The sequence below is a fragment of the Prunus persica genome, chromosome G7 (assembly GCF_000346465.2).
Source record: "Prunus persica cultivar Lovell chromosome G7, Prunus_persica_NCBIv2, whole genome shotgun sequence".
In the NCBI taxonomy this organism is placed as follows: Eukaryota; Viridiplantae; Streptophyta; class Magnoliopsida; order Rosales; family Rosaceae; genus Prunus; species Prunus persica.
Genome location: NC_034015.1, coordinates 17,119,869 through 17,136,157, shown reverse-complemented (window position 1 = coordinate 17,136,157; position 16,289 = coordinate 17,119,869). Strand labels below are relative to the sequence as shown.

The 16,289-nt window shown below is 34.3% G+C and overlaps 3 protein-coding genes across 3 annotated transcripts; 2 read left to right on the top strand and 1 right to left on the bottom strand.

Annotated features, from left to right (window-relative positions):
• Window positions 2,410-4,808, bottom strand: LOC18770366 (naringenin,2-oxoglutarate 3-dioxygenase). The gene is made up of 3 exons (XM_007202045.2): window positions 4,181-4,808; window positions 3,478-3,906; window positions 2,410-3,008 (listed from the first exon to the last, which is right to left on the bottom strand). The coding sequence occupies exons 1-3, from the start codon at window positions 4,541-4,543 to the stop codon at window positions 2,715-2,717; spliced, it is 1,086 nt and encodes a 361-aa protein (XP_007202107.1). The 5' UTR covers window positions 4,544-4,808; the 3' UTR covers window positions 2,410-2,714.
• Window positions 10,324-11,200, top strand: LOC18771377 (gibberellin-regulated protein 11). Its single transcript, XM_020568094.1, has 3 exons — window positions 10,324-10,514; window positions 10,603-10,648; window positions 10,835-11,200. The coding sequence occupies exons 1-3, from the start codon at window positions 10,416-10,418 to the stop codon at window positions 11,014-11,016; spliced, it is 327 nt and encodes a 108-aa protein (XP_020423683.1). The 5' UTR covers window positions 10,324-10,415; the 3' UTR covers window positions 11,017-11,200.
• LOC18770988 (ribosome quality control complex subunit 2) lies at window positions 14,275-16,151 on the top strand. The gene is made up of 3 exons (XM_007204299.2): window positions 14,275-14,481; window positions 14,716-15,173; window positions 15,349-16,151. The coding sequence occupies exons 1-3, from the start codon at window positions 14,394-14,396 to the stop codon at window positions 15,934-15,936; spliced, it is 1,134 nt and encodes a 377-aa protein (XP_007204361.1). The 5' UTR covers window positions 14,275-14,393; the 3' UTR covers window positions 15,937-16,151.

Here is a 16,289-nt window from a genome sequence, read left to right as displayed (position 1 = left end):
ATTATCTGAAAGAGATTCCTACGAACAATTGTAAATAGAGAAATTAAAGTTACACTTTGACAAGGTCCAATCCAACACCGATCTCAAGAAAAGATGAGTTTGTAATGTGTGATGGTGCGTGCGCTTCACAAATTTAGCATGTGATTTAAACTTTTTAGATACAATACTTGGTTCTCAATGGACCCAAAAAAAAGTTTTAGCTCGTGACTTTTTAAAGACTTCGTTTTTTATGATAAAAAATCTAGGGAATCTTAGCTCTTTTTTTAGTTTTTACAGATTACTCACTAAGAGGGATTGTCGGCAGCGGAACTTGAATCTAGACTTTAATAGCGAAGAGAACGATCCTTACCAACTCAACCAACCCTCATTGGCAATTTTTTAAAGACCTTTGGTAACTAGATTTTCCTGCTATAAAGAAGCTTACTGGGTTATGTTTGTCTTTTTATTTTGTTTTGGTTTGGTTTTTTCTGTTTTTATGTGTGAGTTTTTCCCGCTATAATCCTTACATGGATTATATGGGCTGTGATTGGGTCACGACTCATGTCCAACCCATAAGTCAGCTCCAAGCTAGTACAAGCTGGATTTGTTAGTAGCATTTTAATCCGAGTCCAACCCAAGGTATGCAATGCAAAGGCTTTTAAAAAAGGATTGATTATAAACAGATTAAAAAGGGTTGCAATTCGTGGGCTGCAAAGGCTTTATTCAATTTTTTTAAACAGATTTAAAATTATATATATATATATAATTAAAAAACCAACTTCTTATAAAAGATTGCCATCCAACCTGCAAATTTAGGTCTGGTAGTGCCGCTCTATTTTTCTTCTTGATCAAACGGCAATTCAAAATAAGTATCATGGTTTTTTTTTTTTTTTTCCTTCTTATTTAGCAAATGCCAATTTCAATTTTTTGATAAGGCAACATTTTCATGATATAAAACATCATCGGCAATAATTATAAGTTAATTGTAATGCTATTCTTTCTATAACTTATAAATGACATTGATATTGTTTAAATTATAAAGATATTTTATTATCAATTGAGTTATTGATTGAAGTGGTCCCCCAACTTTCGCTAAACCCCTACCCAAATTATCACCATTATTCCTCTCCAAGCCAAAACCCCACCATGCACTATGACCGCCTCTCTCTCTCTCTCTCTCTCTCTCTCTCTCCAAAACCTCACCACCCTTCCATCACAAAAAAGTTCCTGATCCGCCAGTACCTTCATTTAATTATCACTATACTACATCTTCTCCGCATTAGTTAATGATGGGGCCTGTTGGCTTTGTAGTTGGGGTGAGTTCGAACTTAGTATAAGAACATCTCTAGTTATGGGGTATATTTCAAATATAGCCTTAAAATAATACAAAATTTATGTTCAATTATAAGTTAAACAAAATTGTGGTCAAATTTGGAGGGCCACATTTGGCCCTTTAGCCCTCTAACTGGGCCACATAGCCCAACTTTGGCCTAGGCTAAATTTTTTGTGAACCCCATGCATATGCTTTTGAAGAAGATAAATCATCAAGTGTGAGCATATCCAATAGCCAATATTAAAAGTGCTTACGTCATCGATAACGTCAGCTATATATATATATATATAAAAGCCTTTTTAAATATTTTCAATTCATGTTGTTTAAGAAAAATTTATAAAAAAAATTAATGGTCATAACCGTTGGAGGTCACAGACCATTGAAACCCATCCTTTTTTAAATTTTAAAAAAAAAGTGTGGTCACCTTTTTAAATATTTTCAATTCGTGTTATTTAAGAAAAAATTATAAAAAATTACTAGTCATGACTGTTGGAGCCCGAAAAATTATGTTTTCAATGTTTTAAAATGTTTAAAATGTTTTCAATTCTTGTTTAACATGTTTAAAATGTTTTCAATTCATGTTTTAAATGTTTTAAAATGTTTAAAATATTTGCAATTCATGTTTAAAATGTTTAAAATGTTTTCAATTATGTTTAAAATGTTTAAAATGTTTTCAATTCATGTTTTCACACATACTTTTTAAATGTTTCAAATGTTTCAAATGTTTCAATTTGTGTTATTTAAGAAAAAATTATAAAAAATTCAACACGTGTCACTCAAAAATCGTAGCCCGAAAAATTATTAAGATTCATTCAGGATAAGACGTGTCATGTGGACACAAAATCTTATCAGAAATCTTGTTATACATGGAATGTATGAGTGTTGTACCGTAGTTTTTCTCAAAATAATAAAATAAGAAGAACCCAAAAATATAGCCCTGCATGGCTTGAGATGAAAAAATTTAGCCCTGTACTATTTTAAAAAAAATTAATATTTTGAAGGGCCAAATTTTTAGCTATGGTCTACATTTAGCCTTATGACTGGAGATGGCCTAAAGGAGCGAGCTCACTGCTCTAATAATTTTATAGAGCATGTGCTTAGTAGAAATTATTTTTCTATTAATTTAACATAAAATATGACTCACAAATTGACTCACAAATTGACCAAACTTTTCCAACGCCCCAAAACACACAAATTAAGCAAATTGCATATATAAGCACATAGAAGAACTAGAAGGCAAAGGTACAAGTATCCAGTAGCATAACACGAGCAAGCCTTGAGAGAAACTGAGGTGGCTAAGCAAAAATATCATCCACTGGCTAAGCACATAGAAGAACTAGACGGCAAAGGTACAAGTATCCAGTAGCATAACAAGAGCAAGCTTTGAGAGAAACTGAGGTGGCTAAGCAAAAATATCATCCTTTGGCTTGCCCTCCTTCTCCGAGTCCTGCAATTGTTGCTCCTTGGCCAGCTTTTTGAGCCTGGCAAGCTCAAGGTCCTTGGTCATCTTCTTCTTGTACATCTCTGTGTAGGTGATTGGCCCCTCTAGAATGGGCTTCTCTCCCTCTCTGATGCTCAGTGGGTAGACTGTAGCTTCTTGAGCTGGGTTTTGGAATGTGGCTATGGACAGCCTGCTGCTGTTTGAGTTCACAACTGCTTGGTGATCAGCATTCTTGAACCTCCCATTGCTCAGAAACTGCTCACATTACAATTGTGTACAAAACCAATCAATTAAATTGACTCAAACCCGTGATTTTATTTTCCATAAATGCTATAAATTAATTCAGAGAAATGAATACTAATAAAAGAATGTTACTCGTTTATGCGGATGTGAGTGATTTCTAATTATATATGCGTGCGAAAATAAACAATATACATTTTCTTATGTTACATTGGACTCCCAACAACACGCGCAATTGTACACGTGTCATTTTCATTGTTTCATAATCAATATTTCAACAAACTACTAAATATAAGGAAGATATAAACATAGGTCCCTATCACCATTATTCACATAAATAAAATGACCACTGCCTACCACCATGATAACGTACGAAAAAGTAGATCAAATTGACGTAACTCATATCTACATTATAATGTGACAGTAAATTATGTATAATATAATTAATTCGATTTAAGTGACAATGTAAATCATAAATACTCACATGACCATGGTCCCCAAGATTGACCACGAAGGCTCCTTCCACTGGTTGAACGGTGATCCACGTCTTCCCATCATCCCTGGTAGCCTGGAGGCCACCAACCTGGTCTTGGAGCAAAAGGGTAATTGTGCCTGGGTCAGTGTGGCGCTTCAGGCCAAGGGTGAGGTCGGGTTGGGGGCATTTTGGGTAGAAATTGACCACAACTTTTTGGTCCATGTCTACACACGCCTTTGTCAATGCCTCTGTGTCCAGTCCCATGGCTTCTGATAACACCCCCAAAAGCTTGCATGCCAGCCCCATCAGCTCGTCGCTGTACTTCTGTGTCACCTCTCTCCATCCTTCCGGCTTGTCCGGCCACCTCGAATAGTCCCGGTGCCGGATTGGGTATGAGAAGTATGTCACAATTTCGCGCCAATCTTGCACAGCTTCTCCCTAAAATTATAGTCCAAATGTGTTACAATATAAAACAATGACCCGTTCATGTTCTAACAGCTTCAGCTTTCAAAAATCTTATTAAAACCTAAAATCATAATTCAATGGCTTAAGTTTTCAAAAACAGTAATAAACTACGTGTTTAAAATAAAAATTAATCTTCCGTCTATATATATATATATATATATATATATATTTTTTTTTTTTTTCTATTATGGTATCAATCAAAGCAAGAGACTCGGAGTTGTGATTCGTGAATTCTATTTTGGGTTACCTGTAAATGGCTGGAGACGATGAAACCACCCTTTTTGCCGCCGGACATGTCAAAACGAAGCTTCTCCTCCGAGGGCAGAGCGAAGAACTCTCTGGCGAGACCGGTCATTTCCGAGATGAGCTTGGTATCAACTCCATGATCAACAATCTGGAAAATACCCCAATCCTCACAAGCCTCCACAATCTTCTTGCAAATATCAGCCCGGCGGCCTTCCACCTCGTCGATCCCGGCAAGCGAAATGATCGGGATTTCATTGCTGAAGTTGTTGTAGGCAACCTTGGGGCGCTCATCTTCGTCCCGGACAAATTTTTGTTGCAGGGTTTTCTCCCCTGCTATGGAGGTGAGAGTAGTAGCAGGAGCCATGCTTGTTCAATGTGTTAGGTCTGTTTGTTTGTGTGGTTTTGGTGTTGGAGAGAAAAGGAATTTGATGTTTAAATTGTTGTTTAGGGCGTGTGATTTATATATTGAGTTTTTATTGACAAAAAAAATAAAAATTGAGTTTTTAAGTGTTAAAATTAAGGGGACCGCTCCAACTACCTCATGGCTCGTGAGTGAGCTCTTACAGTCTCATTAGCTGCACAGCTACCAAACCCTTTTGGCTTTCTTTGTTTTAATTTTTTTATTAGGAGGTTTCAAGCACACAGATTGTACATAATTTCAGAAGAATTTTGTACAAATTAATTCATTTTATTATATGTATATAAAGTAATTTGATGCGTCCATGTATGGAGATTTGGAGTTGTTTTAAAAATCATGCATCGCGTCACTTGTACAAACCATACAAGGCCTTGGACCGAAATAGAATGTCACAATCTTTCTTGGGGGTAAATATTAAATGCAATGATGGCTGTGTAGCCAATTTTGTATTGAGTTTTTTACGGAAATTATAAAGGGAGCCATTCTAATAATAAATAATAATTATGAGTAAAACTTTTTTGGCGACATCTTAATTATATACGTCTGTAAACTCAAGAATTTTTCAGCAGATGTGCAAGTTCCGTTCACAGAGGAGCAAGGGAAAGGGGATTTTGGTGTGGTCAATCAAACCATTGGGAGTAGATTGGTTGAGCATTCAGCTGACAAAAGTGGAAAATGGAGCAAGAGAACATAAAATCCGATGGGAAGATTTGACCGCCACTTGATAAACTAAACTAAATATAATAAAATATATGAAAAGAAGATTTAATTGAAGAATTAGAATTGAGAAAAAGCAACAGGTTGTGTGGGCTGAAGTCGCGTCACGTGATCTTCACCTAACTAGTGTTGTCATAAGACTCTTATGTATGTAATAGTATGTATGAGCTAGCCATGCACGTGCCTACCCACCACTTTGTTGTGTTACATACAATAATATTGCAATGGTGGTCATGATGAATCATGATATATGACTTTGGTTTTGTCCCACTTCTCACCCACCAGTCAGTCACCAACCATTTAACGAAAAACCTGCGCTTGTTAGCAACTGAATTACTCTCTCTTCTCACAGTGGGCCTCTTTTCTTTCCTCTGCTAACATGAAGAAATGGTCCATTTCACTAGCTCTTCTTCTTGTGAGAATAAATAGAGGAGTGCGCTTTCTCTTTGAATATCATAGGTAGCTGGATTTCCATGTAAGTATTGCTATTCCATTGCCTTTTAAGCTATTGTTTTGACTGTCATTCCTTGGACGGAACCCCACTTTGACTCACCAAAGTGTCATTACTTGATGGATATTGCTTGTCTTCTTACTGGTAAGGAGATACTTTTTTTTCCTGCGAACAGGGTTGTCTCTGAAATTTTAAGGGCTCCATGCGAAATTTAAATTGGAGCCTCACATAATCTAATACGAAAATACTATAAATAAAAATTTGTCCTAACTTAATGTCATAAACAATTTTTTTATAACTAAAAGTCACCATCAATAAATATGTAATGACAATTAGAAATCAAATTCATAAAAATTTAAATATTTTCATTTGATAAGGTTAAATGTTTGGTACAAAAATAATCTCCTTGTGCCCCTATAAGGTCCTTTCTGTCTCCAATAAGCAATTTGTTTAATTAAAAAATTTGGCAATCACAAATTAAAGAGTAGTTGCATACATATGTCATTAACAAATTAGATTATATTGCATTAAATACAAAAGCAACAACAAAAACATACCTGACTACCAAAAAATCATTCACATTGTATTTGCTATCTTTATTTGAAGAATTAAAACTATTACAAGAGCTTTTTCCCCAAAAGAAAAAAAAAAAAACACAGCCATTACAATCCTAATGTCTGAAAATTGATCTTCTTGAATTTTTAGAAGAGAAATCATCAATCAAAGGTTCATAATCAACTTTTTCTAGAAGTTCACTTTCAATTGAAATCAAAGCTAGTCCGTTTAATATTTCTTGCGACATAGTTGATCGCAAGTATGATTTTAATAATTTTAATTTTGAAAAACTTTTTTCTGCAGATGCAAGAGTAACATTCATAGTCAATAGATATCTGTATGCAATGAATGCATTTGGAAAAAAATTTAATCTTTTCAAGAAATTTAATATTGCAGTAGCTGTGATATTTTCTTTTAGTAAAACCCTCCGTAAAACTTTCAACTCAACAAATAAATCCTCCTCATCGACATCAGAAAACTTATCATTTTTCAAAATACTTTCTAGATGACTGCAATAATTCTTCAAATCGCAGTCATCCAATGAATTTAACTTCTCTGAAGTAAACAAAAACCCAAAAATATTATCATACTCTTGATATTGTTGAAATCTTCTTTGTAAAGAACCAATAGCTTAATTCACTACATATAAGAAATAATCAATTCTAAACATTTCTTCATTTGATTCAGGAACTGATTGGGATGGCTCACCAGTAGTCTCATCAAAATATTTTTTTCTACGAACTTTTTCGCTTCTCAGGAAACACCGGGTCAATTCCCATGTTAGTAGCAATTTCGTTAGCAGTACACATAGCTTTTGTAAACCCATTTTCTCTATGCTTTTCAAAAAAAAGTAATCAACCCTTTCACTTTATCAATAGCAACATCAATAAGCATATCTACAGATTGTAAGTTTTTGCTAACTACATTGACAGCACCTAATATATCATAACAAATAACCATCCCCAATAAGAACTCAAAATTTTCAAGTTCATATGTTGCCAAAGAATTAGCTTCACTTGTTATTTTGGAGTCACCGCCACTTTCTGCTAGCTGAAGTAAAGCTTCTCTTAAATATGGAGCTTGGAATCTTATTGCTCTTACACTTTCAATACGACTTTCCCAACATGTAACTGACAACGATTTCAGAGTTAAGTGTTTAATATTATCTTTCAACATCTTCCACCGATTTGTAGAATCAACAAACAATGTATAAATACGTTGTTTGACTACAAAAAAGCCTTTCGCTTTTCCACAAGAGTTTGTAATATCACAAAGTGTTAAGTTAAGACTTTGACAACCATAAGGTGTGTACAATGCTCTAGGATTTACATCCAAAAGTTTTCTTTGGACACCTTGGTATTTCCCACTCATATTTGATCCATTGTCATAACTTTGTCCTTTCACATTATCAATATCAAGTTGCGACTTTTCAAAATGTCCTTGTCCTGTTGCATCAATCACAATCCAAAATTTCAAAAAAATTCTTCAACCTTTATTGGATTAGTAGAAACATCCACACATCTTACTATCAAACTCGCTTGTTCTTGGTTGCTAGCATCTGGAGTACAATCAAGAATCATAGAAAAATATCTAGTTTCTTAAATCTTTTTAATGATTGCACTTTTGAGTTCAAAAGCTAACAAATATACCAATTCATTTTGAATCTTATAGCTAAGATAATGAGTCTCTTTATCATCCATACGTCGAACATGCTCTTCATAACTGGATCCCACTCTGCAATTATTTCAACTTGCCCTATAAATTTTTTTATTTTTTTATTTTTTTTTGAGGACCTTTCCTATTGAAAGGGGCGATAACATATTAAACTTACACACAAAACACGGATGCTAGGACTCGAACCTTGCTTGAGGGAGTAAATATTCCAAACCACTATACTAGTGGCTCCTTTACAATTTCTATTGTTAATATCGTGGATCTTCTCATTACTTGCACGAAAAGCCAAACTATATTTTCCGAGATATTTCACAATTGAAATTAATATTTTTAATAAGTTCCTCCAATGCTCTTTCTCTTTCTTGATTCGGTTTTGAACAACTCCATCAATTGTTTTTTTTTTTCTTGCAATATAATACGAAAATCAATCCAAGTGCTCATATGATTGATATGTTCAATACTTGTCTCATGCTCTTTAAGTCAGCCACTAAGATGTATCCAATCTTTATATCCCTCATTTGCTAACTTACTTTTTGGTGGTCCGAAAATCAGAGTTTAAGAGAAAGAAGAAGTCATGAGGTTTTTTTTGTTTTGTTTTGAATGAAGAAAGTACTTTTTTTGGAGGATAAATTTTTTATTTTTTATTTAAGAACGATAGGTGAGGAGTAGAAAGTGTTCGATGTTTCCTTTTTATATATATATATTTTAAGGGTTCAAAGCAAATAATCCAATATACTAAACGAGCCCTTAAAGAGTTCTTCTTATATAAAAGGGTTCAAAGCAAATAATCAACCAAGCAGCTCAATTCCTAATTTGTTGTTTTTGGCTATCAGGTGGGATGAACTCAGAAATCACAAATAATATTTCATGATAAAATTCGGCCTAAATCTATAATAAACAAGATATCAAAACAATGCAAACTCAAATTCCACGGTTCATTTTAGTCACTGTGCCACCTAGAATTCTAGCTAGCCCCAACCCAGACCAACCCATAACAAATTTGCTGATAAAACGGCACCACATAATATAGACCCCGCATCCGCATGTCACTTTTTCATTAGAAAAAGAAAAAGAAAAAAAGAAAAAAAGAAGGAAAGCTCTTTTGATGTGATATCTAAAAAATCAAAGAATAAAATTAGAGTGTGATAATAATAATATAATACGTATACATAGTCTAAAGAGTGAGCAATAAAGTTTGAAGGGTTTGTTAGAGTAACAAGCTCTTTTAGGTAGCGAATAATTTATTCAAACTCTCAAATAAAGTTGGTAAAGACCTAACAACACATGAATTTGAGGTATAAATTTATTATGCTCTCTCTAATAAGCAAACACTAAAATATATTGCCACTAGGACCATTATATAAATATATATATATTATATTTAGGCATACTCAAGTTAGTTAGAACGTCCCCTTCTCATAATTTAGATTAGATTAATATTCTTGTATTCAAAATAAAAGCAGACAAACAAAAATTGGCCACATCTTTCCTGTGTGTCTTTTCTCCACCACAGAACAGGGCTTTTACAAGAGGCCCACTATGTATGAGCAATAACAGAGCAGAAAAGCAGAAAAGCAGAAAAGATCAGTATAGTGGGCTGGCCCATATATGTTTCACACAGCAAAGTCAAACAGTGCCGACATCAAATTTCTGTAGAGTGAGTTGACCCACAATCATTTGAGTTACAAACTTAGGAGTTTATCGGTTTAAATTATAGAAGCAGCAATGATTTCATTAAGGAAAAGCGTAAATGTTGTTAATCACTTGAGTTACAAACTTACGAGTTTACGGATTTAAATTATATAAGCAGCAACGACTTCAAGTGCTGTGTGAGGAGCTAGCTTATATATACAAAGTATTACAGTAGTATTGTTTCATTTGCTTTTGGCACCGGGGATTGGGAAACAAAGTTGAATTGTAGAACAGCTCCACTCGTCTGTCGATATCACTATCCACCCGTCTGTCGATGCATTTTGAATACAACATTTCTTCTCAGCTTCTTCCTTTCTTGTCAACTTCACAAGTTATGAGTTGTCGGTGTTCCAATAATATTAACCACTCCTCTCCAATATTGCCAATCATAATCCATACACATCTCTCTCTCTCTCTTTCTCTCTCTCCCCTAATCTTGAATATGATGAGTTGGGAGCAGTCTGGCAGTTTGACTTCGGCTGAGACCCCTTTGGACTGAAAATTAGCATAAATAAAATAAAATAATATAATGGTCTAGTGGCAATATATTATTAGGGAGACAGGCATGCGCCCTACTGCCACTCCATGCACCACCCCGCCCCCTCTTTTCTGATCAATCTCTCTATAAATACTCACTCCGATCTCTCTCTCATTTCACAACATCCCAATTATCTTCTCTCTCTACTAGCTGCTATAGCTATAGCTATTTTCTATATAAATATAATTAATATGGCCTTGTCATCAAGATTAACCCTGATGATGGCTTCCCTTGTTTTCTCTTTTCTGGTTCTCCAATATCTCACTGAAGCAGCTCATCAGTCCCACATGGTAATATCCATGTCTCCTTTTCTTTTTTTTTTTCTTTTTTTTTGGGTTCAAGTTTTTTTTTAACTTTTGTGCTTTACACTATTTTCAGATGAACAACAATGGAGCACCGAGCCCCCTACCCCCGCCCACCCTAGGTATGTATATTACGATTTGATAATACATAACAGAAAATCTGTATATAAATTCTTCTTCTATGCGAACGTCTGTATAGAAGGTAATAAAAAATACGTGACGTTCGTACGATAATAACGTAAATATGTATATTAATTTATACGAAATTAATATATGTTATTATGCAAATGATGAAAATAATCGTGCAGATTGCGGAGTGGCATGTGAAGGAAGGTGCAAATTATCATCAAGGCCTCGTCTGTGCAAAAGGGCTTGTGGGAGTTGCTGTGACAAGTGTAGCTGTGTTCCTCCAGGCACTGCTGGCAACTATGAGGCTTGTCCTTGCTATGCTAGCCTCACCACCCGCAATCAAACCCGAAAATGCCCTTAATTAATTCCATTAATCATTTCATTTCAAAAAATCCCATATATCTATAAATATGGGTTGTTTTCCACCAGAATAAAGTTCACACACTTGTTAATTATCTCTTTATTGAGAAATGAATTGAATTGTAAAATAAAAGCTTTCTTTTTTGTATTCATTCTTATAATAAAAAGTATTATTATTATTATTATTATTTTAGAGTTTGTTTGTTGTTCGATGAGTATTTTATTTGTTAGATGATGTAGTTTTTCTCATATAACACCTTGACAAAGCAACTTCACTTGCAACGAGTGGCGGATTCAGAATTTGAAATTCAACTGGGCAAACTTACATTAAAAACTTGAGGTTATGAGTGAATCTTATTAATAAACATAAAATTATACACCCAGTAAGAAGACATAATAAGCCTTACTCTCAAATGCATCTCTATACATAAATAAAAATATAGCGAGAAAAAAACTATTATTTTTCTTTAAAAAAAATTTCCAATAAATTTTTCATTTTCTTGGGATTCGGATTGTAATCTGACATAACAAAAGATAACCTATTTAATCCAACATCTCAACAAAAAAAATCAAATAAATTCTCATAATAACATCAATTCCTTTAATCAAACATTAACATACCAACAAATCAAAACATCTCAAAAATACCAATATCAAATCAAATATCTCAACAAAAATTCCAAAAATCAAAGACCTAATTAATTTCAACAAAGTCAGCAAATTATAATTCATTCTTTAAGTAAACTCTAGAATAGATTAGAACACATAACTTCTAACCTATTTAGAATATATTAAATTCAATGTTGTCATATACAAAATCTTAAAATTTTGGGGTAGGAAATTAAAGAGAAGATAATTAAAGAGAAGAGAAATTTTATGTTATGCATACATATGGCTTACTTTTTGGGCGGGCATTGATTTGTATGTTTCACATGGGTTTAGGGTGGGCATTGATTTGTATGTTTCACATGGGTTGGCCTATTCTATATGGGTATTTTTTATTTTTGAAAATTTTGGGGTAGGCAGCAGCCTCCCTTGCCCTAGGTGTAGGACCGCCCCTGCTTGAAACACGATGACATAATATGTACATAACGATCAATCCATATCACTTTTTTCAGTTTACATACAAAAGAATCTACAAAATATTTCAGATATCATTTAGAGTTTCCTAGAACTAAAATGAAATATTATCCGAATTAATGTGCAACAGTAAGTGCTATACCACTCAAAGTTGTAAGGAGCTTCAGTAACGAAGTAGGAACGTGTAAAATATACATGTTGTTGGGTGTTTTTTTTTTTCCTTAAGCCACTTGTAGGTATTATTAATCATGCATGTAGCAGTGAGATTGTCTAACAGTGACTTAATTAATCCCGACAGCGTTCAAAATTCAATCTAGCAAGTTGCAATGTACGGACTATGAAAATCTTCTTATTTTATTATACAATTTTCGTTTATTCAAATTAGAGAAATTATAGAATACTACAGTAGTATAGTTATGTGATACATTTTGTATACGTGTTATAATCTAATTAGATATTTATGAATACTATTATTTAAAAAGGAGAAAAATAAATCATGTCGTCTACTCATATTATAATACGTATACAAAATATATCATATAACTATATTACCATAATATTCTATAATTTCTCATTAAGAGAACTGAGGACGATTCAGCAGGAAATCTTGAGTGGATCACAATAAATAATTAAATTTTATGGTTTTGTGTACGCATCTGGCTGTTCACACAAATATGAGCTGTGCTTATTCCTCCAATCAAATAAAGTATAAGCGCTTAGCTGTGTGCGCACCTGGCCACCAAATCCTTCTCATTTCTTTCCCAACCTCCCACTTTCTCTTTTCGTTTCTTTACACAATATATTTTCCTCCTTTTTGTTTTTTGCCTTCTTAACAGACTACTCCCAGTCTACCTCCACCTTACAGGCCCAACCCACCAGAACGTCAAAGTCTGGCCCGTCCCTATTCTTGGGCTGGGATGGTCCGTTGAGAAATACTTTGGATACAAATATATAAGCAATATTGACATGTATAGAATATATATACAGAAATTCTCTTATGCGGACATTCGGATGTTATTATTGTGTGGACATTATGTATTTTGTATTATGTATTATCCCTCCCTGTTTTCTTGCATGTTTACAATAGCATATGCATGATAATAACGTGCGGACATCCGGATCGTCTATGTTTTAGATAATCATTCAAATATCATCTCTACAAAAAATTATTTGAATCCGATATTATTTGACCACTCAATTGTGTTGTTGAAATTTTAGTACTTTCTTGAAGTATCGTGTTCATTGATTTTGTAGGATACAATTGGATGTTAAAAAGGTTTCCGATTTCTCTAATTTTTTGCAAGGATGATCTATGAATGTAGACTTAAAAAATAGATAGTTTGGATCGTTGGAAAAAAATTCGTAAATTCCCTCAATAGAAGGGGACTGTATATTACATTCTCATACCACCTTATGAGACTGACGATGTGGACATCTATATCAATTAAAATTAATTTAACATTTTCTTTTCATTTATAATTTATTGACACTTTTTAATTGATGCGGATGTTCACTTCGTATGCCACATAAAGTGGTATGAGAATGTAATATAAAAATATATATATGTATATACAAATTGACATTTTCAAGTTATACTTGTATAATCTCATAAGAAAAAAAAAATTGTATCTACTTTTTGACAAAGTGGACTAAACTATTCTATGGGAAGGATGATTGAATTAGGGTGCAAGAAAGTGAGTACAGTGTCTTGGCCCCATCTGACATAATTCACGTCTATAAAAATTATATATATTAACCTTATCATTTTGTATAATAGCTCAAGAGGAGGGAAAAAAAACTGCATTTGGTTATTATTTCTTTTTGGTAAGAAATCTCGATTGAATAACAAAAAAAAAAAAAAATCTTTTGGTTATTATTTCTTTATGTTTCCTCCTATCTCAATCCCAATCAACGAGAAATAACAAAAAAAAAATTATAATGAAGCAAATTGGTGGGCAGACTTGGAAATTAATTACACAAATCATGATGAGGCCTATCTCAAGGCCCATTAAATTGCTCGAAAATAAAAGATGAGGCCACAGCTATTCAAATTAAACTCCAACGGCTAGTTTTGGCAAACGTGTCAAAATACGACGAACCGCACGCGCCAACGGTCACATTCCCGTTTAAGAACCCCGTTCACCAAACCCTCTTTATAAACCTCCGAAGCTCTGCCCTAAAGATATCGACTTTTCTCTTGCTTTCCAATAATTTGATTTTCGGCGTCCACTGTTTGCTTCGCCTTCAGTTTTCCGACGACCCATTTCGTTTTTCATCGAATTTCTCAATTCAAATCCAATGGAGACCCCATCTTCAATCAGAAGAGTCACAAGGTCTCAGGCTTTGGTTGCTCAAAACAGCAACACCAACAACATTCCCCTTTCAAGTGAGTTCTCTCACTTTCTTTTCTTTTCTTTGCTTTTGAATAACCAGTCAGTTTTTGAATATAAAAAATGGGTCTTGATCAGTTTCTTGGTTTAATGGTTTTCGTTTTCATTTTCCCCCTTTTTTCAATATGAACAATCATAGAGTTTTGATCGGAAAATGGGTTTATTGATACTTGGGTTTACCATAGATTTGGTTTCTCTATACTGACTGATACATGGTTTCTTTTTTTCAGGGAAGAATGAAGATTCTGAAAAGGTTGAATCGAAATCAAGACCAAGAAATGGGAAGCAACAGCAAGACAGATCAGCCCTGATTGATATAACCAATGATTCTCCGATTGTGGGGCTTGCAATGGGAAGCTTGGAGACCCCATCATCGGCCATAGTCAAACAGAGAAGCTTTAGAGCCAAGAACACACCTGGGTCCGGAGAGGCCTTGCTGAGGGGTCAAGTCAAGACCCTCTTGCAACAAGTGGAGGAAGAGGCCGAGCTCTCAAAGATCACATTGGAAAGCCGCCCTCTTCGTCTTCTCCAAGGAATTACTGGTAACTCGCCAATGGGACTACTTGCCCCAACTCCGGCAAACACACCACAGGTCTCTGATCTCTCTGTTGATGCAAGTGGAAGCAACAATGGTGGTGTGGGTTTCGAGAAGCCTTCTCCACTTATCCAAGAACAATTGATTTCTCAGGTTGGGTTCTAACCCTTTTGTGTTTGAAGATTTTTCATACTAGATTATATGTGGGTTCTTCTCCTATTTTCATTTGGAATTTTGGTGACAATATTTCGATTGGGTCTTTAATCATTTACCTCCAAAATGAAAAGTGCAAATCACTGATTTCTTTTTATTTATGAAAATGTGATAGGTAGTATGTGACATCTTTGAGGGAAAGAATCAAGAAAGCCTTGAATCACAAAAGAGTATCATCAGCCGGTCTCTGCTGCTGGATTTCTCTGAGAAATCTGAAGTCTCCTCTGTTTCATCAGAGTGCTCCTCTGTGATTACTGAAATCAAAGAGAAGTCATCACCAGATGATGATAGTGCTTCCATTTGGTCAATTCAGGTCAATGCTAGCACCCATGATGAAGATGAAGAAGAAGTTGCTCAAGCAGAAGAAGAAGAAGAAGAAGAAGAAGAAGAAGAAGATTATTATCTGAATCTGAATGAAGGTTATGAAATTGAAGAACATGAACAGGATGGAGGCTATGATCTTGATGAGCTTTGTGATGGTATAAACAACATTTGTGTTGATGAGAAGAAAATGATCCCCAAGTTTGCTGGAAAGCATACAAGATTTGTGTATGACAGTGAGGATGACATTGAAATCGTTGAAGAAGACTTTTCAGCAGAGAGTCCTGATTCAGGTGCTGTTGTTTCACCCAGTGCCCTTCGCTTGAAGGGCTTGCCAACACCAAAAGGCAAGCACATGCGCTTTCTTGAGGAGGAAAATTAAGATTCTGGTTTTGAAGTGCTGATGTGTTTTGGTTGTCTTTCTTGATAACCATGTTTAGGGAGGGATTTGCTTTGGTCATTTTCTGTAATTCCTTAGTTTTGTTTTTTTATTCGGGATCCACAATAGAAATGATATTCATGACCACAAATGGTGTGTAATTCTCAGTGTTCTCACTGATTTTTAATGAATGAAACACTCTTTGCTAGTTTTGACCAGTTGGTACTTTTTTCTATTTATATATTTTACCAAAATGTAGAATTAGATTCCTTAAAAAAAAAAAAAAAAGTAGAATTAGATCAACAAAATATCAAAAAATATAGAAATGTCGCGTGGCAAAATATCATATTTAAAAT

Coding starts and splice junctions, on each gene's coding strand:
- LOC18770366 (XM_007202045.2), bottom strand. CDS start 4,543: ATGGCTCCTGCTACTACTCTCACCTCCATAGCAGGGGAGAAAACCCTG. Junction 3,907..4,180: donor TCGTCTCCAGCCATTTACAG/GTAACCCAAAAT, acceptor CTATAATTTTAG/GGAGAAGCTGTGCAAGATTG. Junction 3,009..3,477: donor ATCTTGGGGACCATGGTCAT/GTGAGTATTTAT, acceptor TAATGTGAGCAG/TTTCTGAGCAATGGGAGGTT.
- LOC18771377 (XM_020568094.1), top strand. CDS start 10,416: ATGGCCTTGTCATCAAGATTAACCCTGATGATGGCTTCCCTTGTTTTC. Junction 10,515..10,602: donor CAGCTCATCAGTCCCACATG/GTAATATCCATG, acceptor CACTATTTTCAG/ATGAACAACAATGGAGCACC. Junction 10,649..10,834: donor CCTACCCCCGCCCACCCTAG/GTATGTATATTA, acceptor ATAATCGTGCAG/ATTGCGGAGTGGCATGTGAA.
- LOC18770988 (XM_007204299.2), top strand. CDS start 14,394: ATGGAGACCCCATCTTCAATCAGAAGAGTCACAAGGTCTCAGGCTTTG. Junction 14,482..14,715: donor CAACAACATTCCCCTTTCAA/GTGAGTTCTCTC, acceptor TCTTTTTTTCAG/GGAAGAATGAAGATTCTGAA. Junction 15,174..15,348: donor AAGAACAATTGATTTCTCAG/GTTGGGTTCTAA, acceptor AAAATGTGATAG/GTAGTATGTGACATCTTTGA.